Raw genomic sequence first — 27,280 nt, forward strand, 5'->3', positions numbered from 1 at the left:
CATTAAGTGAGACATGAAGTTGGGCACATGGGAAAAATTAAAATCACTTTTGGAAATGATTTCCTCTTACGAGACAATGAAGAGCCAGCAAATACCGACGACAACCAACACGTTGCCAATCCAATCATACCTCATCATAATGTAGTAAGCCCAAAGGATTTTCCAACAAAGCAACACATCCTTCCCCTCCAGCCTGGTTGAACGAGTCATCACCACATCGACATAGATCAAAGGAATATTCTCATAATTTGAATTATGAAACCAACACCTCCAGACGACCCCAAGGGAAGAGAGGAGAGTAAGGAAAACACAAGGCAACAACTCAATCATTGGTAGGAATTATAGATTTCTCTTCTTGAAGAAGGAAGTTAACATGGTCCGGGAGGGAATTATGGCTCCTCCAACATCTCAAACTAGAAAGATTTAGGCCAAGGGTTGCCAGGGCATCCGCTAGTCTATTTCCTTCCCTGTAGACATGCATAATTTTAAATGAATCAAGCCCATAAATGAGCCTCAGGGTGTCCCTGATGGTTCCCTCAATGGTCCAATTGAGCTTATTCTTCCCTTTAACAACATCAATGATGAGCTTAGAGTCACCCTCAATGTCCATAATCTTGATTCCCATGGTGAGGGCGAGACAGATTTCCCAAGCTAAGGCCATTGCTTCAGCCTGATTAGAGGAATGCCCATTCAGGTTGCCCACATAAGAAACAACAAGGGCCCCCAATTGGGTTCTGATAACCCCTCCACCAGCAGCTAGACCCCCCCAAGCAACCCCATCAAAATTGAGTTTGAAATGTGTGGACAGAGGGGACTAGACCGTGCTTTGCCTTAGAAGTCTATTAGAGAAGTCACCAAGAGAGATGAGGGGGGGATGTTCCAACATCTAGCAATTTCCCAGTCCTAGGTAGAGGGAGGTTTGGAGGCCATCCGGGTTTTAGAAACAAAGATATTCTCAAGAATCAATTTTAGGAATCGAGCAAACACAGTTTCCATAGAGGCTTCTTTGTCCCTGAATATCCTGTCAGTCCTTTCCTTCCAGATACTCCAACTCACATGAGGGGGGATCCGCTTCCACAATTGTTGGATAAGGGGGTTGGATGAGGGGCCCCGAAACTCCTGGATCAAACTTAACAAATTGTCATTCGTAATCCAACAGAAATTGAGCTTGTTGTAGACCACCCCCCAAATCTCTTGAGCAAAGACACAGTGGAGGAAGAGATGAGCAAGACTTTCCTCATCATTTTTGCAAAGGATGCATCTATTGGGAAATTGGAATCCCTGCTTGACCAAATTGTCTTGGGTCAAAATTTTGTTGAGGAGAGGAGTCCACCAAAAGAAATTGACCTTGGGGATGAGTTGGGGATTCCAAACCTCATTCCAGATAGAGTTGGAATCAGGTTCTTTTAGCAAGATGTTGTAGGCAGTTCTAACAGAGAAGTCCCCAGAAGGGTCCCACTTCCAAATGAATCTCTTCCCTAGGAAAAAGGGGGAGAAAGGTGCCAGCCAAGATCTTTTGGAGCTCTCTAGCAGCAGGGAGGAGGAAGGGATGATCTCAATGCAACAATCCTCCAAAGCCCTCCAAGTGATGTTGATGAAATAATCATTGACCCTTTCTCCAAAGAAACTTTTGGCAGCATCCTAGAGCCTTCTAAGGGAGGGAGAAGAAGCAAGGGGCTTCTCTCCCAACCAACAATCCTCCCATAAGAGAATATTCCTTCCATTTCCAATAAGCCACCTCATACCATGTGATAAAGGGTCCCTGCAACTCAAGATGTTGTTCCAAATTTTGGAACCCTTGGGGAGGCCCTCCTCTTTCAGAACAAAGGAAAAATCCCCATTACCCAGGTATTTAGCCCTGATGATCCTGCTCCAATCCACATCCTTATTCAAAATCTTCCAGACATTTTGGTCATAAGGGCCTTATTGAACCCGAAGATCTTGCGGGTTCCCAACCCGCCCATGGCCTTCGAGAGACAAACTCTGTCCCAACCCACCAAAGCAAGCCTCTTCTTTTCTTCCATTCCCGTCCAAAGGAAAGTCTTTTGGATATTCTCTAGCTTAGCAACCATAGCCGCATAAATCTTAAAAAGGGAGAGGAAGTACATAGGGATCCCTTGAAGGGAGGAGGAGAGCAACTGCAATTTCCCAGCACTACTGAGGAATCTACCTTTCCAACCATCCAACTTCTTCTGCATTCTTTCGAGGATAGAGATCTAGGGGAATTAGAGACATCTTTGACAATCAAAGGGAGACCAAGGTAGGTGCTAGGGAGGGAGGCCCTTTGACAACCAAGGATTCTACAAACTTTATCTTGGAGTTGGACCTAAGTGTGAAAGAAGTAAATGCTGCTCTTCGCATAGTTAATGTGTTGCCCAGAGGCCAGAGCATAAGAGTTGAGAAAGGATTTCCAAGCCGTAGCTTCCCACACAAAGGAGATACCAAAGAGAATAGAGTCGTCGACAAACTGCTGCAGATGATTAGGAGGTGTCGTAGAGGCAGGTTTGATGCCCAGGAGAGCTCCCCTGTTAACCATGGATTTCAAATTAGAAGCCAACACTTCAGCAAGGATGATGAAAAGTTAAGGGGAGAGAGGATCCCCTTGTCGTAGACCTTTGGAGGCCCTGAACTTCTCCAGGGGGCTCCCATTGAGAAGCATAGAGTAGGTGACCATAGATATGCATTCCCCAATAAATTTAATGAGTTTATCTCCAAATCCCATTGTCTTCAGAACTTTGAAGAGAAAGTTCCAGTTGACTCTATTATAAGCCTTAGAGATATCAAGCTTGAGAGTTGTATAGTGTTATGAGTGCATGTGATGATAATTTTTATTTGAACTTTATCTCCTTAGGTTCCCATAAACAAAAAGAAATAGGCCCACCTTTGAAGAAAATCTGTACAAACTACCAACCAATGGTATAAAATGAAATAAAAACATCTTATGCCACCCTCAAAGATGAAAAAATTATCAAGTGCCATTGTAGATGTCATACTCAAAGATATTGATATCAAAACAAATAAAAGGAGGCACAGGCCCACCACTAGCTGACATGGAAGCTAGCATCCAATGGTGCAACACAAAATATTGACATCACTAGCAAGTCCTTAGAGATGAGTTGGCTCCAAGATCAAAATTGATCAAATGTTGGCCACTTCTTCTTGCTAACAATAGATTCTAACATCTCTTCCACATGTGCAAATTGTTAGATTCCAAACAACTGAATGACACATATCCACCTAAAAGAATGCAAATGGGCATAAAAAAACAACAAAAAGGACTTGGAAGGAAGAACATAAGAACATCCATTGCATATGAGAAAACTACAATATTCATAAGAAAACAAAAGGTCCATTGTAAGATCCCCACCAAAGAGAAAATACTCAGAATACATTAGAAAACTTTATTAATATATACAATTTTTTCCAATTAAAAAATAAATTAGAAAACAATGCTTATCTAACAATAATTAATTAATAATTAACAATTAAACAAATGCTTATATATTATATTTATAGTTATGATAGAAATTTATTTCGGCTAACTTGTGGTCTGCAATCTCGTCGGAGTTTGCTCTCTTTTGGTTCATCATACGCCAATAAGGTGAGGAATTCGTAAACCCCTATCTGCACAATCCCCATATAGGCATATTTCCCAACGTAGAGATAAAGACTCACTCTAGCAACCAAATGTTGGCACCTAAGGTGTACAGATTCTCAGTTCTCTCATGTTCTTATCCACTCTCTCCTGTAACAGGATCTTGGATTGGAGGGGTATCCACTTTTCAAAGACAGGCTTTGGCCTTCACAAGGTTTAGTGGGCTTCCCTTGAAGCTGAGAAAGCCAGTACATTCTTTACCAGGCTGGTTAAGGGGGTATTCAATGGATTCCTCCAGAGCACATTCCATGCACAACCTTGTGCCCATTGCAAGTATTGAGGAAGCAAAGGATGGAAACGGGCGTGCATCCTCATCTTTGGAAGAACCAGGTAAGAGTCTGTATTTGTTGTTACTTCATGCGCTGTGTAGAATTCGAAGTGTGAGGATTGTTTCTATGACGTTTGGTTTTTAGAGAGTAGATTCCAATTTTTGCTGGTTGTCTTGATCAATTATGAGAGTAGATAAATGTGTAATTAATGTTATTTTGCAGGGGACCCGTTAAGAGGAAATAGGATTCATTGGTGCTTTATCTAAGCTAATCATCTAACAGTTTGTGTCTTTTTCTTTTTAGAAGGCTTCGATTTCATAGTGTACTTCTTGTCAGCTGATTACTAATTTTACAATTGTAGGTTGGCTCTTCTGGTTTGAATGTTCTGGTGATCATGCCAGGTGTCTGCTAGGTTTATGGGCCATGGCTTTCTTTATAAATTTGTTTTCCCAGATTGAGATTACGGGTTTGTTGAATATTGTCAGTTAAGCAGGCCTACACGGATTAACTAAGTAGTGCTTAGGCTTTCGTCAGATTTCTAGCCTTGCAAATGCAGTGAAAACAATCAATTTCGCCCCCGTTTGTTCTGTAATTCTTTTTATTTTAAATATGAAATTTATCGGTCAGTGATATAGTTATCACAAAATAAGAGGCCTTCGGTGCCTCTGTCGCCTTCCACATTAGGAGAAGCCAGTTTAGAGTCACTGGGACAAAAATTTCAAGGCAAAACCTATAAACAACATGGGGAAAAATGTTTAGATAAATTTAGTTTCTGGAAGCTGATTGTGACCTAGACTCAAATTTGGCATTAGATTTCGAAGAGTGTGATTAGATCGTTATGTCACTGTATGTCCTATTCGGATTGGACCACGGCAGGTAAGCCATGTTGTACCAAGATTCAGAAAAATGGATGCTTGGAAACTTTGGAAACGCTGGCATCTCTAACATTGGAGAAAACAAAACCTTTGCTGTAGACTTTCTAAAGAAACAACAAGAAGTGGAATCATAAAATGTTGAAGCGTGCAGAGAAATTTTTGGAAGTGGTACAAGAAAATTATACAAATTCGTCGAAATAATAATGAAAACTACTGGAATACTCTGGAAACCTTAGTTCCTGCCCACATCTTGCTGTAAATCTTTCCGGAAGTTTCTGGTCCTTTTTTAGGAGTTCGTAGATGGAAAAATGTGTCAAAAACCTGGACATGTGTTTCTAACCTGCTGGAAATGTGAGTAGATAAATAAATTAGACATCATTCTTAGTCGGGACGTTCCTCTGGAGCTCAATAGAAATCCTCTTGTAAGTAGGGAACAAATTGAGGGGAAATCAGTCCTTTTCAGTTGGGAATGAGTGAATGGGATGGTTACCTTCTATAAGTAGTGAAAAAGAGCCACTGAAATCGTTCGTGAATGAATTATAACCTGAATGAAATGAGGTATGTTATCACTGCCAACTGAAAGGATGTTCTTTATTTTCACTCTATATTTATGAAAAGGATAACTCAGATAGAACAAGGGAAGGGGAACGTAACAATCTTCTTTGCTCTGGTAAATGAACGGGCTAGCTATGGATGGCAGATTGTGAACTTTGACCGTTATTCCATTTGGAAAGGAGCTAATGCCAATGTAAATTACATAGCTAAAAATTTAATATATAGCTAGTTTGGGTTCTAAAGCTTCTTGTATAGAAGCTTATTTACACTACGTACATTATATTGTAAATCTGTAGCTAACACTGGTCAGAGAGAATACTTTTTGGCACTACTAACTATACATTAACGCTTGTTAATTTCTAATAGATGTTAGCCCATTCACTTACCTGAATGTTAGACTATTGCCCATTGGAGTACTATAGCTTTTTTCTAAGAAGGTTGCCAGAACATTTAGCATTCATAATTGAAATAATCTCCTTGCAAGAGTCACAACATGTCTTTAAGCCATTCTTCTCTGTCACCAGCAGTTCTTTGGCCTTGGGTGTTAGGAGAGGCTATAGGGGGAATTGACTGCCTCCCAGGATTGTCCAGCCTGGCTCCCTTAGCCCTGGACACTCTGTGATGAGCATTCTCATATCCTGTATTGGTACTTTCATAGTGATTGATGGTAATGTGCTCTTCCAATGCGTGGTTAAGTACAGACACCTGTTTGTTTTTTCCTCATCTTGGTCTTCATCAGCTTGAACCTCTTTAAGGGGTCCTCCTATCACACACTATATATATCTGTACTTTTTCAGGGTTACCATCTTATAGATTTGCCTCCCCTTGTCTATTTCTTAGTTTTATTTGGTTTATTTTGTTAGCTTTGAATTGAGGGCGCTTTTTGTCCTGCTACTTTGCTATTGTAATAGCCGTGCGTTTGGGTCCCATTGACTTATTCTTGGTCATTCATGGACATTAATATAATTTCTTTCTTTCTATGTACTAGGTACACCAATGTCAGTTTAAACTGGGATATATCATATAATATAAATCACAAAGAGGAAATGAGAAATATTTTTATAACAGTTTTTTAGAATGGTATTGTTTTAATTCTTAGTTGTTTCTGAGCTCTTATAAAAGAGAAACACCATAATGAGTGTACAATATTATTTCAGTAGTCATGACTTTAGTTTTAGGTTCAAGAGTTTGATACATTTATTATTGCATATATATTCTATCTACCAATGGTTCCATTTTTGTATTCTTTTTTCACAAAAAGATTTTAAGAGGTATGAGATTTTAGAACTTAGGATGCACTGCTGATGTGTGAGCATTCTTACTGCTGTCCATCAACTTTTTACCAAAACTATAGGCTTAAAACATTGAGAGAATTTGTGCTCCTCTCCAAGAGTAACTTCTTCAAGACTATAATGTAACTCCTCGGTTGACTAATTGATCCCCAAGACCAAGGGGGGCCTAAGTAACTCCCCAGCGCTCTATGTAGGTGCAATAATTACTCTTACATGTCTTGCACACCATTAATAATAGCTGGTCAAAGATGCTAGTTATAGTTCTAGTAAACCCCCTATTTAATGACTTTCTTACAATTATCATAAACCAATGACGTGGTGGAGAGGGCCAACAATGGAATCTTAAGATTCCATTCAAGTGGGGGTGCTCTTTTCCTTGTGAGCTCATTATTTACAATATTATAGAAATATTAAATAACTCCTCTAGACCCAGGTTTTGCAAGGTGAATAACACCGAGTCCTAATAGGGACCACTGTTAGGGTTACTATAGTTCTCCTAATGGGACAAATGTATATAATAATTGGTAGGGTTTGGAAGTCTCTCTGCCCCCAAGTAACCTCCCATGGGAAACTTTCTGTTGCATTTGTTTTACAAGCTTGTCTTCAAAAACACATTATTAGGAATTATTGTGAAAATTACAAAAAAAATCACATATATGCTTTAAAAATGGAGAGATTAGAGAAACTGCAATTAGTATGTTTGGATTATGGTTACACGTATGATGAATGGTTGGTAAATTCATGTCCATCTTGATAGAAACAATATAATTTCTATCTTAAGTTCTGAATCCGCAGAAGAAAATGTTGTACAATGGCCTATGACCGCAAGGATTTTGATAAGGTGCATCATATTGTATTTTTTGTAATGAGAAAATTTGATGAGCGTGGCATGCTGGAAAATAAGACTGTGGAAGACTGTGGAAAGATGGCATTAGATCTCTCTCTCTCTCTCTCTCTCTCTCTCTCCATTGAGCTGTTTTAGAATTCAAAGAGTAAACTTTCATGGATAGCTTATCATTTGTTGGGTGCATCCATTGGAAGTGGTCTTGGGAGCAGTACAACTTCTATTTGGGCCTTTTATACCTTTTTTCCCTTTTGATTACGTAAGACCGGCTCCACATGAAATGGAATCTCTCAGTTATTTTTCAGCGAAGCTTTGACTTCCTGAAGGAGAATAAGCAATCCAGAACTGGTATGGATAGAAGGAATTTCAATAATGGATAATGAGGAACTGTTTGGTGCAGTCATTAATATGACTCTATTTAATGCACTAGAGAAGTTTGTTTTCAAATATTTTTCTTGGGTAAGTTATTACATATGTTTAGCTGCACATTTTAAAAATTTCTTGTACATAGAATCAAAGAATTCAACTTTCAGCACACGTTATCAAGTAAAGCAATACAAATAAGGATTAATTAGGAGCTCAATTTGAAACACTATAGCAAGGAGATTGCTCATCATCAAGCATTCCTGAGGACCAGGCCTTGGGAATTCGTCATTATTGAGGTACAAAGATGGATTAAAGTTCAAAATCATAGGCTAGAAATATTACAATCATGGGCATGTTGCTTTGGGAATAAAACACACGATATCTATTTTGTCAACCATATCACTTTGGGAATATAAACTTTATAGGGTCTTGATGCCTTGGTACATTTATGTCCGCTCTCATGGCCTAGACTCCCATCCTAGATGTTTGGGATGTTCTGGGGATGAGGTGTTGGTGATAGGACATGCCCCTCCCATCACCTTTTTAAAATGAAACTAAGATGTCTCCTAAAAGGGGGATGTCCAAGAGACATCTATATATTTTTTCCCTAAAATTGGGGAGCCCTTGGCATCCTCATCTATACCTTTTAAACAACAACAAAAAAATGTGGAAAGCTTTGTGTTAGCTTGTTATGATTGAGATCAAGTCTTCTTAAGTGGAGGACAGAGGAGAGTGAGGAATCTAGTTAGCCTTCTAGATTTAGTGAAGCTAAATTGATAAAGCGCATTGGCTAAAATTTGGTTACATGTGACTTCCATCTATCTACATGGGAGCTGGGAAGACTTGCTCCTCTAACAAACTTGAGTTGAACCAAAATGCATTCACAAAAAAAATGACAAACATCAGCCCTTTGGTTAACATTTTGCTATTATAATGTTCCACGGGTGTTGGGGACGGGGGGACGTGGGCCTGGGGTGGGGGAAATGCGTCTCCGTGGAACACAGTTATAAACACAAAAATGCAGAAAGAAGGGCATTGCTGGTTAGCTGCAAGGAATAAGTTAGAAAACACACAACCATTAATGAAATTTAGGGACTAATTAAATGGAAAGGAAACTTATGATCTCATCTTATTGGTGCCATTCAAAGTTTTATTCAAATGTCAGCTAAGAGTCTTGTTCTAGATGGAGATTGAGTCAATATTACACTACTAAAGCATGGGAGGCTACCTGGAAGAAGAGATCATTATCCTATGCATTTTGGAGGAATACATTGAACCTGCAAACTTCATTTTAAAAAAAAAATTGAGGATGCCTTGGCATCCTCATCTTTACCTTTTAACAACAACAAAACAATTTGGGAAGCTTCGTGTTAAATTTTTATGATTGAGATCAAACCTTATTAAGTGGAGGACAGAGGAGAGTGAGGAATCTAAGTAGCCTTCTAGATTTAGTGGAGCTAAATTGATAAAGCTCATTGGCTAAAATCTGGTTACACTCCAATCTATCTTAATGGGAATTGGGAAGACTTGCTCCTTTAACAAACTTGAGTTGAATCAAAATGCATTCACAAACAAGATGACAAACATCAACCCTTTGATTCACATTTTATTAATATAAACAAAAAAAAAGCAGAAAGGAGGGCATTGCTGGTTTGCTGCAAGGAATAAATAACCATTAATGAAATTTAGGGACCTATTGAATGGAAAGGAATATTATGATCTCATTTAATTGGCAGCATTCAATGTTTTATTCAAATGTCAGCCAAGAGTCTTGTTCTAGATGGAGATTGAGTCAATATTACACTACTTAAGCATGGGAGGCTACCTGCAAGAAGAGGTCCTTATCCTATGATTTTCTTTTCTGAAGTAAATCATCATGTCTGACTATTAGGTTGCAGCTGAACCTATCAGGTATGCACTTTTTAGTTGCTTATTTCACCTAAGTGTTTAGATACCTCTTGAACCTCTATGTATTTGTTTCATACCTCTGTATGTTGCATTAACTCTTTTTCTTTGCTGAATTGCCTTAGAAGGGTACTGAGAGTATTTTCAAGTTGCTTACTTAGTCTGATCAATTGATATTTATGACTAGTTAGCTGAACTAAACTTCCACGATCCAGTTTGTATCAGTGATTATCATCAAATTTATTGAATACATTTCATGATCTGTATGCTTTAATGTTCATTGACATCATCCTATCAGGAACGTCCCAATATCACCAAATTTATTAAAGACACTTCATGATCCGGTTTGTATCAGTGATCATCACCAAATTTATTAAAGACTTTTGATGATCTGTATGTTTTGATGTTCATTGTCATTCACGGCTTCAACTTGTGACATATTGTATTCATACCCATCTAGTAGCATATCATGAATTTGCTTTCAACGTATTTGGAGGGAGATTAAATGACATGCCAAGACATTCATCTTGGATATAAAGGAATGATGAATCATATATCAGCCGTCTCTAATCTGCCCCTGTTGAGGTCACACATGATGCTGATGTTGTCACAAGTTCATAATAGGGGGCCTCCCTAATGTTGCCTTTTATTTTACAAATGAGGGCATTGCCAATCATTTGCTAACTGCCATTTTTATAGCTTCACAATGATAATAGCATATTAAAAACTTTTGTGCATGCTAGCCTTGGTAAATTCATAAATGAACTTTTTATGTAATAAATCTTTTATTAGAAGAAAAATAAAGTATTTATGATAAGATATTTCCTATGGAATACTGACTTGATCTTAAATGATAATGTTTCTCTTGAATAATAGAAAATAAATGTTGCTTTGAACTTCAAACTCGAGCAGTAATATGAGAAGAGTCACAGAATTGACGAGTTGCAAAGGTCGTGACTGCCATCAACTGTTGCAAGTAGTAGGAACTGAACATTTTTTAATGGGCTCATTTTTGTAAAAGAAATTGTGGATTTTTGAAAGGTTGTGCCGAAATTTTCTATATCTGCAAAGGCATGACTTGAGCACTTTTTTTGTTGACCATATTTATTTTTCTTGCTTCAAATTTCAAAGAATACTCGTGAAATAACATCATGATAGAGTGTAATGCAACAGGTTAGGGTCTTAGGAAAAAAAGGGACGAATTTCTGAGGTAATGGAAGGGCAGATTTTTGACAAATTTATAGGAGAAAGGTCGTATGACTTTTAATATCATGTTTTCTGCTCACATGAGGGTATTCAAACTTCTTATTGCAGGTTTGTTTTGTGGGTCCATTGTTTTCAGTAAGTTTCAATTAATACAATTTCAAAACCAACAAAAATCTATTGTCTTTCTTCCCAAAATTTTTAATATAGGTTTCTTTTAGTTTTGGACAACATCAATTAATACAATTTCAAAACCAACAAAAATCTATTGTCTTTCTTCCCAAAATTTTTCATATAGGTTTCTTTTAGTTTTGGACAACATTTTAATTTTCTGGGTCATGTAAATTTTTCCTTTAAGACTCACAATGGCTTTAAGTGGAGTTCGAGTGGAGTTCGATTGAGGCAAGGGTTATGTAAAGAATTCTAACCCTTCTTTCAAAGTTGCTTTGTGAGGAGAACCTAGACCCCAATTGTCGGGTTATATTCTTCAGGCTGGGTCCTTGTGGATGCCCAAAATTGATTTGTGCAAAAATGAAAATGGATGCATGAAAGCAATAGATGGGTCATTTGTGATGTCCCCATCCTAGTTAGGGCTTTAGAGTTGATGAGTTAGCTTATTTTCTGGACCCTCGTAGGCTAACAGGGTATGGACAGAGGGTCATGGGGACAATGGATGGAGGATGATGTTCTTCAGTTCAGGCTTCGTTTGAGCAGTTTCTGACTCCATTTGAGGGATCTGCTACTTATAGCATTTGGGCTATTTATAGATGGGAAGTTGGTTATTTTTAGACAAGCCCCTGGTCACATGGGTTTTGGGAGCTTTATCTCCAACTTCTGACGGTTCATCTTTTGGAGTAATATTGAGAGAGATAAAATTTTCAGTGAATTACAGGCAATATTTAATTAATGACGTTTATTATAAAGTCACATTGACTTTTTAATAAAATATTTCACTTAAATTTATTTAAGTGACTTATTTTTTTTTTCCATAGTTGGGCATTGTTGATGTGTTTTTTATGCACATAACATTTCAGAATAAAATACCAAGGTAATTTACCCTCTCTTGAACAAAATCACCTCAGATGCTAAGAACGAGATCAACTAAAATGGCTCCAAGGTTTCTACATGTCAGGTCTTGATGAGTGGGTAACTCAATAGTCGATGTGAATTGCTGTGTTCACTTGGAGACTTACGCAAATGTTTGGATTATCATGAAGATGCGAAATAGGTGTTCTGACAACTTAAGATTTATCAATATGGCTCTGGATTTACTTCTTAGTAAAAAATGGGCAAAAGGAATAGGGTTCGTGAAATCTATTCTAAGCCTAAGAATGTAGGAAATGATGAATAGATCTAGTGGAATCAAACCAGGCGAGGTCTCACAAACAGGTGTTGACACAAGCTTAGTGCAATTGTCTAAGGCATACTTAAAGATTTTCATACTATCACCATCAAACGTTGACACCATCCAAGTTCATGCTTGTCAAGGGACGCGTAATAGTTGAAGTTAAGCTTACTCAAATTTCCAGTTGACCACACAAGGCACACTTACCAACGGCAAGAGGCTAGTGGTATGGATTAAGGATTCCACACAAATAAATTCAACAAATCTTTCACTCAATCTAACATACATGAAAATAAATTCTAATCTAACTTGGAGGAATTGAGAACTATGAATGCAAAGACAACACTTGAAGAGAAAAATCACCAACAATTGAACAATGATTATGATTCAAATAGCTGCAGCATATACCAACAATTCTACAAAAACTCTCCCTTACAAATGAGAGACAAGGAGGCATATATAGAGTCTCTTACAAAATGGATGGCCCAAATTGATACAAGATCAACGGCCAAGATCATGCCAACAAAACCCTAGAATTGCCCTAATTAGGGTTTACATAAAAAATGGTGCCACCTACATATGGCCTAATAAAAAGATACCTAGTCATCAAATAGGGAATCTTCTAGAAGATTCCTCCCTGCATCTCTCTCTCTCCTAGCATATTCCAAGAATCTAACCAATACTGAATCTAACTCCTCCATGGAAATGCTAGGCAAGGTATCCTGCTCTAAATCAATCACATTCAGTGAATCCAAGCAAGCATCCAAAGTGTTCTCCCCATTTGGCATGAGCTTCTGCGAACTATGAACATGAATCAACAAAGTGACCAAGTCGTCTATCTGATTCTTCTTCAAAGAGTTTAACTGGCAAAAATACATAAATTTCATCTTGTCTCTTAATTCGGCTAAGTGTAAACCACTTGCATCACTAACATCAACACCCAACAATTCCTCAATCGAGGCAAGGATCCTCATCTGAATGTCTTGAATCAATCCCTCCATCTCCATACAACTCGACTGGGCGTTCTCATAAGTTGATTTCTTCACGGCTAATGAACAATACCAGCCATCAAAATCGTATCTGTCTCCACTGTGCACAATGTTCTTGCTAACCAAGGTGGAATTAGGAATCTTCTTCAAAGCCTGGAGGCGTGGTAGTCTTCTCTTGAATAGGCCGGAATTCTTCTCAAACTCCCTCCAAATACTGGATTCTAATTGCGAGCCCTGTTGTCCTATCATATGCATGCACAAACTGAGTAAGGAAATCATTTGCCTGCTTTCTTGTACTCTCAATCCACTTTTCCACCTCCGAGAGTGTATCTCTCGCTACCTCATAGTGTGAATGTATTCCATGGTCAACTGCAATAGGGGAAATAAGGGTGGGATTTTCACGCCTTATCCCTGCAATATACTCTCTAAGTTTGATAATCTCTTCTCTGTACCTTTCTTTCTCTGCAATCTCTCCGTCTAACCTTGCATCGGTTGCCTTGAGGTTTTCGCCAACCTCCTGAAATTCTTGCTCTCTGGATGTACGACCAAGGGCAACTGAAGTGATCAGGAAATCCATAGGAGTAGCTGTTGGTGTTGGAAATAAGCCACACCCGAACCGACGATGGACTGGTCCAAGAGGGGCCAGTAGCTCAGTGGTAGAGAACTCCAGCAGCGTATGGAAGGTCCTAGGTTCGAGTCCTAGCTGGTCCATGTCTCAACATGGTATCAGAGCCAGGTCCAGGCTAGGAGCCCCGAGCACACGAGAGGTGTGGCTTAAGGGGGGGTGTTGGTGTTGGAAATAAGCCACACCCGGACCGACGATAGATTGGTCCAAGAGGGGCCAGTAGCTCAGTGGTAGAGCACTCTAGCAGCGTATGGAAGGTCCTAGGTTCGAGTCCTAGCTGGTCCATGTCTTAACAGTAGCAATGTCCGCTGTCACGCCTGCAATAGGAACAACAATCTGCGCAATCCGCATTCCTGTCTCATCTCTAGCTATGTGCGACAAAATCTCCGCTCTCTTGGGTTCTATTGATGTTTTTTTCATGCACATGCGAACACAGAATAAAATACCTAAAGGTACCTTATCCTCTCTTGAGCAAAGTTTCCCGACTATTGAAGATCTTGCCGAAGGATCAGTCGAGGCAACTCCAAGGTTCTTGTATGTAGGTTCTCTACTCGTGGATAAGCTCTTTGTGGTATGATGTGATTTTGCTGGAATCACAAGGGGACTTACACTTGATGACTAAACATCTGATTCCTTTGAATATTACTGGAACACAGGATTTCACTAGTCTAGACTTTGAAAAAAAAAGGAAAAAAGGATGAGGGCGAGGAAAGGATCTAATTTTGACACTAAGAATGTAGGAGCAATGAATGATCTTTGATGAAATTCTAACTAAATCTTGTTTTGACATCCCAGGACCATCTCCACAAGGTTAGTGCGATCTTCGGAGGAAAACTTTATGATGTTCAGATCATCGCTACAGGCATAGATACCATTAGGCTGATGCATATCAGTGAAGAAGCGAGAATTGAAGTTAAGCTTAAACTGAATGATTCCAGTTGACTACACAAGGCAAGTTTGTAATCAACAAACTGCTAGTAGTATGGATATACGAATTTCACCATCAATCAAACACATTTCTTCCACTCATCTAATAACATGAAATCAAATATGAGAAGTATAGAGACCATGCAAATTGTTGAATCGACCCATAGATTTCACCATTTCTTTAATGAAGTTTTACAAGTCTTTTACAAGAACATCTTGGCAACAATCTTTGCCTTCTCTTTCTATTCTACTTTAATTGCTATTCTATCAACTGACTATTCACTATTTCTAACTATTCACCTTCTAACTACTGACTAACTATTAGCCTTTACAAATGAGGAGCCAGGGCTTATATAGTGCCCTCAATACAATTCGATGGCTCAAATCAACTTGAGATCAATGGCCGAGATTTTACAATGAAAACCCTAATTGGGTTTGTTACAACAAACTCAATTTTGGCCAATGAAATAATTGCATTATTTGGACACATGTCTTCTCTGGAATATTCGACCAATGGATAATCGAGGTAGGTACATCGAAGTTTGTGTCATTTTGATGAGTTAGGTACATTGAACCTGGACGCGCTGAGGTGGACCAATCCAACTGGAGGGATGATGACTGGGACGCCACCTTGTTTGACACTTGGTTGATGCTCAATTTGGTGATGCTGAGAAACTAACTTTAATTAACTCTTCTGAAACTATCTGCTTTTCCAACAGACCCTTGCTTTGACCTCCTTTGTCTTTGATGTGCAGGATGGATGGTGTACCTTTCCTTGAAATGCTGGACTGGAAGAGGTCGTCCCTGATGATGCTGGACTGGAGGAGGTCGTCCTTGATCTGGCTTGGTCTGGAGGAGGTCGTCCTTGATGATGTTGGACTGGAGGAGGTCGTCCTTGATCTAGTCTTCTTTCATCTGCAAAACAAACCAAAAGATGATTAAGGACATATAATAAATTCATTTCAACATAGTATTTTACACCTTAAATCATCAACAAGAAGACGTCAAAATGAAGTTTGTTCAAGATTCTTTCCAGGGACAGGCCATATAAGAATTTCGCCCTGAATTTTCTTGGTTAGGCATCAATTACTCCATTTTTTGACTTCAAAATCCTCTGAAGGTGAGCATATGCTTGTTTTAGTCCAACAAAGTCTAGGGATCCATCCTTTTAACTTCTCACATGGGCAAATTAGGTGATAATGAGAATTTCGCCTTGGACCCTCTGGAAGGGTCAGGAGCGAAATTCCTTCTTTAGGTTTCATTTTACACTTTCTTTACCTCAATTCACCCTACAAGGCTTAAATAACCTCCCTCCAGTCTTTTCATGCCTTAGGAATCAAAATCTTGTCTTGACACAAAGGGAAAATAGTGATTTTGGAGAATTTCACTCTGGACCCTTTGGAAGGGTCAGGGGCGAAATTCACTTTTTGCTTGCCTATTCACACTAAATTTCACTTTCTTCACTTCACTTCATCTGGACTCCCTTATATTGAATCCACTTCTCAACTTGGCAACATTGGTTTGATCTCCACAAGGCCTAAAAAGTCAAATTCGCTCAAAAAACCTAGCCAGGGACATGACCTATCCAGAATTTCGCTTTGGATCCTTTGGAAGGGTCGGGAGCGAAATTCTCATTTTAGCTCAAAATTCAAACTTTTGATGGTCAAACATCTTTCCAAGGCATTCCAAATAGTTTTTCTCACCCTAGTCTAGGCCTGACTTAGCACAAAATTTGGAGAAAAGGATGGTTTTAGAATTTCGCTCTGGACCCTCTGGAAGGGTCAGGAGCAAATTTCTTAATTTAGGCTTATTCTTCCATCATTTCAAGTTGAATTCACTTCAAAAGGCTAGAAAACACTTCTCCTCTCACATCCAACCCAAGTTTGACTTGATTTTGCAAGGGAAAATAGGTGGTTGAAGAATTTTCACCTTGGACCCTTTGGAAGGGTCAGGATCGATTTTCATCATTTGGCTCAATTCCTTCAATCTTGATAATCATTGGCAATTTGGAGTCATTCCTAAGGCCTTCTTTAATCATGATCCATACTAGATTTGGCATGAAACTAAGGGAAAAGATAGGTTTTGCACAATTTCGCCCTGGACCCTCTGGAAGGGTCAGGAGCGAATTTCCCTTTCTAAACCAAAATCATCATTCTTTCAATCCCAATCTTCTTTGCAAGGTAAAATCTCCTCTCTCTTCGCCTTAGGAACAAGGCTTTAAGCTCAAGCAAGGTTAAAAATATATGCTTGTAAGGAATTTCGCTCTGGACCCTTTGGAAGGGTCAGGAGCGAAATTTCCTTCCTTGGCTAAAACACTCATTCCTTAACTCTTTCAAACATTCCCAAAGGCTACAACATGTTCATTCTCCCTTTCAACCTGCCTTGGACATCAAGATTTGGTCGAACAAGGAAGGGAAAGAGGTCTAAGTAGATTTTCGCCTTGGATCCTCTGGAAGTGTCAGGAGTGAAAATCATTTTTTAGGCTTGATTCTTCATTTTTTGTTACTTTCCATCATTCCTCAAGGCAAGAATATGGCTATCCTTCCTCCAACATGCCTTGGACACTGAGAACTTGGCCTAACAAGGAAGACAATGAGGTCCATGAAGATTTTCTCTCTGAACCCTCTGGAAGGGTCAGGAGCGAAAACCATGATTTTAGCTTGATTTTTCACTTCTCCAACTCCAAACCACCTCAAGAGGCAAAGACATGCCATCTCACTTCCATCCACGCCATAAAAACCCAAGGACTTGACCTTATCCAAGGAAAAATAGGTGTTTTTAGGAATTTCGCTCTGGACCCTTTGGAAGGGTCAGGAGCAAAATTCACTATTTGGCTCAAAATCCTTCACTTGTCAATGCTTTCAAACATTTCCAATGGCAAAAGATGTCCATCCTTCCTTTCAAGATGCCTTGCAAATCCAAAATTTGGTCAATCTAGGGAGGAAATGAGCCTTAGGAGGATTTTTCGCTCTGGACCCTTTGGAAGGGTCAGGAGTGAAAATCTTAGTTTAGGCTTGATCACTCACTTTTCAAACTTCAAACCACCTCAAGAGGCAAACTTAGATCATTTTCCACCTAAGGAACAAGGATTGATGCTCAAATCAAGTAGCAAATGAGGTTTATAGTGAATTTCGCTCTGGACCCTTTGGAAGGGTTAGGAGCGAAATTCCCTTTTAGGCTAAAATCTTGATCTTCCAAAGCATCCCACTCCCTCTCAGAGCAAGAACATACTAATTCCTTCTCCATCATGCCAAAGCTTAGCCAAAATAAGGTAGAAAATAAGAGCTACAAAGATTTTCGCTCTGGACCCTTTGGAAGGGTCAGGAGCGAAAATCATGTTTTGGGTTTGATCCTTGACTTTTCCAACTCTCATCCTCTTTGGGAGGCAAACATAGATCCCTCTCCTTTCATTTCCACCTTGGTCTTGACTTTGGCTAAAAGAAAAATGAGTGTTTTCAAGAATTTTGCTCTGGACCCTTTGGAAGGGTCAAATCTTGACTTCATTTTCACATTTCCTCATTCAAACAAGCGTTTTTACCTTCATTCAAGCCTAGGAATGCGTTAGTTCTAGGTTTTGGTCAAAGTAGAATGTCTTATGGAGAATTTCGCTCTGGACCCTTTGGAAGGGTTAGGAGCGAAATTTGCTTTTTGGTCTCTCCGTCAGGATTATTTTATGGAATATAACATTTAAGTATATACTTTAAGTTATATTCCATATATACTGTCAGGATGTTTGAGAGTGGTTTCGAACCTCCAGGAGTTATATTGTAAAATCTAGTTTTTGGAGGATTCTTCAGTTTTCCAGACTTAGTCAAATTTAAGGATTAGGACATTGTAGACTTAGCCAAATTTCAGGATCAGGACATTCTAGACTTAGCCAAACTTTAGGGCATTTGAAGACCAGGATGACATTCCAGACTTCATCATTCACCAACTTGACCTAGCTCGGACCTTCAAGAATGACACTCACTCACCAAGCAAGACACAATTAGCAACAAGAGCAAAACCAGGCCCTAAGGAAGACTCTCAAAGAAACCCTAATTCCGAGGCCCCAAAGACTCAACCTTGGCTCAAGCAGAGCCTGCCATCCTAGTGACCCCCCTGGCGACACTCGAAAAGCAAAGGCTAACAGACAAACCCTAAAAGACCCAGAAAGAAAAGCCTAGAAAGCCAAAAAAGCAGGGGTCCCCATTTGCAATGGGGCGATGTGTGAATACGTCACAACAGGTTCCTTCTCCTTATTACTCCTAGCTAGGTAGTCATAAATGTTGTCAATAGGCTGTACCTCTATCATTTTCTTACTTTTCTCCATACTTCTCATCAGCCATTCAGGAATAGCGGCCATCTCCATACCATCGTCGAGACACATTTCTCGATCAAGTCCTCTCAATGCCGAGATAACATCATCATCATCATCATCAGGATTATTCTTGGTCCAATCGTATACCTCATTTCCCAAACTAACTTCCAAAAGGACAATAGGGGATCCCGACTAATCATCATTCGCATTTGGAGGTGCAGATGTCGCTGTGGCATGTAACTCCTGAATATTCCCTGGTAGTATCACTGTGTTGGAACATTGCTGGGTCTCCTTGTTGTGTTCTGTTACTTTGATTACTTTAATTGATGAGACACTGAGAGGTGGTGAAGGAATGATAGGTGGAGGAATGATAGTCTTCTGTTTCTTCTTCACCTCCTCAATCTTCTTCTCTCTGGCCTTGACTTCTCCTGGCGTGTTCTTCCTTCTCTTGGGAGCTTGGCTCTCTTCGTCTGCATGAATCTTGACATCACTGATAGTCCTCTGATCATCCTCAGAAGTAGACTCTTCCGGCTTCGTCCTTTCATAAGTGAAGGGAACACCCATATCAACCAACTTATTCATCTATATATCTACCCATGCATGGGAGAAACTCAAGACCTCTCTCATCAATACATTCAGGTCAATCTCTTCTGACTCTGACCAATTAAGCAATAGGATTGCCTTCGTCATTTCGTTCTCATACTGTGGATGCGTATGATCTCTGTTATCTAACACTTGATCAGGAATGAGGAAAAGTCCACACTTCATGAAATCCATTGACATTCTGGACCACATTCTTCTCTTCACTGCTTGCTTGTCCATTAGGTTGGCCCAATAATCTTTTATGTCTACTTTGTGGATGAACTTCTCTCCCCTGATCCTTCCTCATTCCTCGTCTAGATCAAATCTTTCTCTTTTCTTATATGTAACAAATCGATAGAATGCAAGCTCCTCACTCGCAGTGCTGGCGGCTATGGCAGACTGACAGACCTCTGACGTCTTCCCAATTGAAATAGGGAATGTCATGCCTATCCTATGCTTCTCTCTTTGAATGATATCGAACTCTAGAAGCTGTCTCACCACTTCCAACAAGATCATTCTGTTGGTTGGATACCTAGGAAGTCTGTAGGGTTCAGATTGAAACCCATGGATCCTAAGGTACGTGAAAGTGGGAAATTGAATACACCACGATCCATATTTTTCTATTAGCTCTGTTGCCTCCTTCGACAATCTTTTGTGGATTCCGCCTTGCAGCATCCGTGTGATGTACATAGTGAATGCATCATTCACTCTCTTATAGTCTTCAATTCTGTACATGCTCAGCTGGGGATAGCACTCATGACTCCTGAATTGTCCTTGCCCATTCCCGACTTCACCTTTGCATATCAATCCTTTGTATGAAACAAACTGCGCAAGTAGGTATACCAGGTAAGAAGTCATGGCTAATGACTTGGACTGCTCTACATTCCTCAGCTGAAAGTCCAGATTGTCACTTATAATCTTAGACCAATTTACTAATGTTCCTCTAAGACAATCTTGGATGAAATAAAACATCCATCCATCGAATATTGCTCCCTGCAGCATCCCCATCACTCTGTTGAGTAGGAATATCAAGTCGCTATGCTCCTCTTTGAAGTCTATGCACATGAGTGTCTTGGGAGCCTTGGAATGATGAGACCTAGGCTCAATCATCCACTCTTTGTTTATCATATTCTTGCATGCACCCATCTTCTTCGTGTATCTTTTTGTATATTCATCCTTGGTCACGTCTTTCATATCCGTTCCACGTGGAATTCCGAACACCTCGGCAATAGCATCCTTAGCAAGGTAGGCAATAACAATGCCCTTAGGAGTTGATCATTCGCGTGAGCGGATCATAACATCGTGCACACTCCAGGATAAGCTCACTGCACTGTATGGATTGTGGAAATCCAGCGGCATGAAAAATACCACTATTCATAATGTTCGCATATGCTGGGGAAGGAACTTGATTTCTGACTCCGAACATCCGCTGTCGCATCTGGTCCAAGTCTAGGAAATGCATGTTTGTATTTGTGATCTCCTTCCATCTGAATGAAGTCTTGAGCTCTGGATAGAATCCAGTCTCTAGCATCTTTAGTAGTTCTTTCCTTTCCTTAAATCCGGACTTCGACATCGTACCTGTACGAAGCTTGAAGTTAGACTTAGGAAAATAAATAATGCTCTTGATAAAATTCTTGACTTCCTAAAGATTTTAGCTAATTAGAGCATAAAGTCAGGAAAATAGTCCATACTCTTGGTAGATTTTGACAATTAGATTCAAAGTGTGACAACGCTAGGGCATGGAAACCCTCTATAAAATTCATTAATACCTCCTTATGCTTAGAAATTATGCAAACTAAAATGCAAAGGAGTATACCGGATCAGCGATGACTAAGGAAAGGTGTGAAAGGTTGTGTTTCACACAAAGTATGTCTGAAGACACCTTCTGCAGTCAACAATGGAGGTCAACAAATCTGAAGACAACCTGCAACTAATAAATTAACTTCAAAAAACATGTTGCAATCCTTCAAAAATATGCACAAACTCGATAAAAAATCAGTCTTGATGATGAAAATAATTAATTTTGGAAACATAGTTATGGCTGGTAAAAGATAAATTTTTGAGGACAAACAGCCATTAACACAGTTGCAGACCTTGAGACAGCCTTCTAATGGTTTGAAAATGATTCCAAAATGCCTCCAAATACTCTCCAAATGTAAATCGCTAAAGTTGCAGCTGGCTGGGCAATCAAAGTTAAGTCTGAAAATTGAATGTACAGCCAACAATGGAGGTCTAAATCTGAAGCAAATGATAGCAACTAGGGAGGCAAAGGCAGCATCAAACATGCACGGAATTCACCAAAGTAAGCTCCCAGCACTTGCAAAATAAAAATCGAACTTTCCTAGCCATAGCGCCATTTTTGAAAATTTTGAAAATGTCTTCAATGTAGCTCAAATCTGCAACAATGGAGGTCTGGAAATGGTCCGAGAACAACAAGCAATAATGGTAGACAAAATTGTTAATGCATAAATAGCTTCGGTAAGATAAATGATTGAATGAGAGATAAATGAAGTCTCTCATTCAATCATTTATCATATCGGTTATTAAAATGAATAACCTCAAACTCTCAATTGATAAGCATTCTTTATTTGTATATAATTGTTCATTATCATAGAATCCCGATTTGATAATTTATTATACTATTTGCATTCACCGATCATCAAATTGGGATAACCATTGCAAATCCGATTTGATGATTATCGGGTAGACCGAACATCAATTAGTATTGATGATTATTTATGCTTGAACCGATTGTTATCGAGAGATATAATAAACACACACCGATTGATATCGGGTGTTAAGGCAAGCTTTCGAAATGTTAAATATAATCATACACCGATTGGTATAACATTGATGGTTATCGAATATAAACATACACTGCTTGGTTAATAAACACCATGCACTATTGTTATAGCGAATGGGCACGATCAAGTGATGTCTTGATCGGCCATGTCCAAAAGACATGGTCGGTCAAGGCATCACTTGACCGTACCCAGCCCACTATATATGTCAAATGGTATGTGTGAGAATGGACATCGAATTTTATAAATGCTCCTCTCACCTGCCACATAAAAGAAGATAGTCAGATTCATAAGTTAATTCTATAATATATAAAACAAGATAATACTAAGTAGAATATAACTTGCATATTGAATGTAAATTGAACATCATTTACAAAAATCACCAAAGCCTCAAACACCAAAAATCGCTAATGTCCACCAAAAATCACCAAACTTGGAAAATAGAAAAATCTGGAAATGATCTTCAATGGCAGCAATAGAAAGGATTGCCAAGTTGAAAAAAATGGAGGAGGAAAGAAATCCTCAATCCAACACTTCTCTTCAACACTTCGCCAAAATTTGCCAATAAGAGAGAAAAATCGCCTTTCATGCAGACACCTAGCAGATTTAAATAATAAAATATTGCTGGACACTCTTCTCTTATACTTGGTTTTGCCTTTCACTTTCACCACACAAGCAATGTGGGATAAAACACTTGCTTATATACTTTTTTGGTAAAAACTAACTTGCTTCTAGAAGGGTAAAAACATTAAATGCTTATTGCAAGTTATTTAATTTTTGCTTTTAAATTTTTAAATAATCGTTAATCATCATTTAAAAACAATTAAAATGGGGCTCACTTATTAAATATTTCAATTTTAAGTCAAAATTGAGCCTCCAGGGGAAAATCGACTTTAGTTGGGATTAAAAGATCCCATTAAAATCACTTAAAATGTCAAAAAATTCCCCACAAGGGAAAATCGATCTTAGTATGGACAAAAATCCATACAAAATTTCATCAAAATGCATACAAAACAGGCTAGGGGAAAATCGATGGGGGCATGGACAAAATTCACTTTGTTTGCAAAAAACACTCTTGGTGGAAAATCGACCTCAGTTTGGATGAAAATCCGGACTCGAAACTCATCAAATTGCTCTCAGTGGAAAATCGACTTGGGTATGGACTTAGAGTCTGCACAAAAATCCGCATTAACTTGTCACAAAACAGGCTGGTGGAAAATCGATCCAGGCATGGAATCATCCTCAACGTTGTCCCCACTGTAGTTCGCACTCCAGTCCGCACTCTTGGTGGAAAATCGATGGCAGTCTGGAAAAATCCCGACACTTAGCCAAATTTTAGCACTTCTAGGGGAAAATCGATCCAGGCATGGATAAACAGTGGTGGAAAATCATAGTCAGTATGGATTTCAGGAGAAACCCATGTGTAGTGTGGATTTTGAGTGGGGGAAAAGGGTGGGTAGTTTGGAATATGAGGGGAAAAGCACCTCTAGCGTGGAATTTGACCTTCTAACCCTTGAAATATGGATTTCCCTTAGGAATTTGGCATTTTAATCACTCAAAATCGCTTAGAAACTGGACTTAGGCAAATTTTCCAAAAAATTTGAGCGAAAGACTAGGAAATTATTAGGATAAAGTGCGAAATCAACTTAAATAATACCTCGGGAGCGAGAAAACAACTCCAAAAGGTCTGGGAATACCTTGGCACTTTAAAATCTCTAATGCATGTGTTTAAAAACATGTTAACGCTCAAAAAAGGTTAACACAGACAAAATTTAGGATCATTAAAATATCTACGTTTGCAACTTGATTCTATAACTTCAAAACCCTAGACAGCACTAGGCATGATTAAAACTCCGAGACTCGGGCACGGGAAACACAAAATTGCCCACTAAGCAACCAAAACCCTAACCTAACAACGCAGAAAGCCTGAAAAGAGGGGGTCCCCGTTAGCAATGGGGCGATGTGTGAAAAGGTCACAACAGGCGCCCATATTAAAAGTGTTTCAACACTTAATGATATTTTTCAAACCCTAATTAAAAATCGTGGGTTTTTGCATAAAGCCACCCCCTTGAGAAATCAAACTCATTAATTTATTGATCATTTGATATCTCTTCCTCTCTGGGTTTTGGAGCTTGAGGGTTTCAGACTGGATTCTTCATTGGAGAACGTCTATTCTTCAGTGCATGGTGATGGTGAGACTATGAAAGACCAGTTGAATTGTTGCAACTGTGATTGGCTTCATTCAGAAGTCAAATTGGTGATGATTGAAGGTAGATTTGGCTTCTTACAGGGCATATCTGTTGTAAGTTTTCTTATTTATTGTTATTGCTGTTAATTTTTTGTGGTTTGGAGGCCTCCTTTCCCAAACACACAGCTTTCTCATTAAATTGGCGCCATTTTCTACTGTTTAGGCGTCTTATTATTAAATAAGAGCAGATCTTAATTGTTTCCTAATAAAAATTAGAACTTTGTAAGTTGCTGATTTAAACTTTTCATTTCAATAAATTGGCTAAGGACCTATGAGTATGCTTCTAAAATCTCCAATTTATTGTTTCAGCTGATTATTTCATGTATTATTTTCAATATGTGTTGAAAATTAAGAAACCCCTTTTGCAACTTCTGTCTATTTCTGAAAGACCATCTTTAATAATAAAAAATACAAAAAAAGAATTACAAATTACAGCAGGTTGAAGAATTGAACCAGCAAGGGTTCATTACATCATTGCTGGTAAGACTTCAAAAAACTGATTTGCAAGGTGGGATTGATGACCTTGAGAGTATTAAAATATTTGATTGTATTAAACAATAGAGCGAGAGCTATATATAAAGCAAAGATGTAAATATCTTAATCGGCAATAATCTTTTGGCCGAAATTTTTAAAAAAATCGGGAATCGGGAAAAAATCGGCAAAATTATCGAACATTGAAAATATATAATTTTTTTAATATTCTAAAAAAACACATGTATACACTAAATTTATAGAACACAATAGCATATTATTGGTTTCCATCATATATAAATCATAGTTTGAGACTTTGAGTCAAATACATACCATAAGGCATATAGCAAATGATATACCAAAAAAGCAAGTTCAAGTTCTAAATAGTAAATACTAAATACGATTGAGTCAAATCCTTATTGTAGAGCGTAGACCACAAATGAATACATATTAAGTTCATGGTTTCATATCATTGAAAATTGGAAATCATAGATTGCATTTGCGACTAAAGCTTAAAAAACTTGTTGCCGCTGAGTGGGTGCTGAAGTAGATGGTGTTGCAGCAGCTGCTGCTGCTGCAATATCCTCAACTGGGGACGAATCTGCCTCTTTTGGATCAACAAACTCATCTCCCACCTCCTCACATTTTGCCACCTCTGCCGCCCATTTAGTTTCCTCCCTCTCCATCTCATCTAACTGAGCGTTAGTGATAAATGCATCCACATCAATATCACCAGTAGCACCATCAGGTTCAGCAATCCAATCCACTGTGTATGGATCAATCTCATCAATGTCAAGTGCGTCATATGAATTGTTCCCTTGTACCCTCCTTTCATGCAGTCGAAGGTTGTACCGCACATATACAAGGTCATTCAAGTGCTTTTGAGTCAACCTATTGCGCTTTTTTGTGTGAATGGCCTCAAAGACACTCCAGTTGCGCTCACAACCAGAAGCACTACAAGGCTGAGATAATACGCGGAATGCAAGCTTTTGGAGATTAAGCGTTGTGGCACCATAATCTTCCCACCACAGATCTGCAAGCATACAAATTGGCATTTATAACTTGGTAAAGATTTTTATAAACTTAAAGATTGAAATAAATGGTAAAATAGATTTAAGAGCACATTTGTTTGTACCTGGCAGCAGGGTGTCTTTCTTACGAATACCAATAGGTGAAGAAAACAATGGCCCATCTTCCTTCTTGTACCTCTGCAACTCATCAACAATGATGTCTTGAATATTTTCATCAAGAACCAACCTCTGAATACATGTGTCAAGGCTAAGTTGAACCTCCTCATCTATTTGGAAACTGCGGGAGTAAAAGAACTTGGGGTTCAAATAGTAGGCAGCAACATGGATATGTTGGTGGAGTTGTCGGTTCCACCTTTGATCAATTATGCGCCATATGGGTTCATATTTAGTCCTCTCTGACCCATACAAGTGCTGAATTGCCTCTTTGGCCTTATTCATGGCCTCATATAGATACCCTATGGGGCTTTTATCCCCATCCACCATCCATAGAACCCTCACCAACAGTTGTTACAACTAGACATGACAAATTTAACAAAAATCAGCAATGTGTACAATATTAGAAAATTAAAAAATATATCATCAATTGAAATTTGAACTTTGAACACTTACATTGATGATCTCCTCCATGAGTTTGGCAAATCTATCATCAAAAACGGCCTTCACAACCTTCTCTGCTTTAGGCTTCCTACAATAAGGGCTTTGCAACCATCTTTCACTCACAAACATCCTCTTCAGGTTGGGCAATGCACGTAATATGCTCTGTAAGTTGAGGAAATTCGTGGCAAAACGTGCGACTCCTGAACACACAAGATCCTTACCATCAGTGTGTTGTCTCATAAGCTCCAAGACCCATGTGTGGTTGTAGATGTACTTTGTGATTTCCCTTCTATCTTCAACCACATTCTTCACCCAACTAAGTTTCCGTATGTCCTCGAGGAGTAAATCAAGGCAATGAGCAGCACAAGGGCTCCAAAATAATGATGGATGCCTAACTTGT

General features: G+C 38.9%; 1 protein-coding gene across 2 annotated transcripts in view; it reads left to right on the top strand.

Annotated features, from left to right (window-relative positions):
* The first annotated feature begins 3,528 nt into the window (after nt 1–3,528).
* Nucleotides 3,529–27,280, top strand: part of LOC131077346 (probable glutamyl endopeptidase, chloroplastic) — a 137,494-nt gene continuing 113,742 nt past the window's right edge. Inside the window, exons 1-2 of one of the 2 annotated variants that reach the window (XM_058014838.2) lie at nt 3,529–3,601; nt 3,755–3,985. In XM_058014838.2, the coding sequence (XP_057870821.2) occupies nt 3,880–3,985 (106 nt within the window). In that variant the 5' untranslated portion in view covers nt 3,529–3,601; nt 3,755–3,879. Of the gene's footprint in view, nt 3,602–3,631; nt 3,986–27,280 lie in introns of those variants that run through there. The other variant, XM_058014832.2, reaches the window with a different exon arrangement.

Source organism: Cryptomeria japonica, chromosome 4, assembly GCF_030272615.1.
Source record: "Cryptomeria japonica chromosome 4, Sugi_1.0, whole genome shotgun sequence".
NCBI classification, from domain to species: domain Eukaryota; kingdom Viridiplantae; phylum Streptophyta; class Pinopsida; order Cupressales; family Cupressaceae; genus Cryptomeria; species Cryptomeria japonica.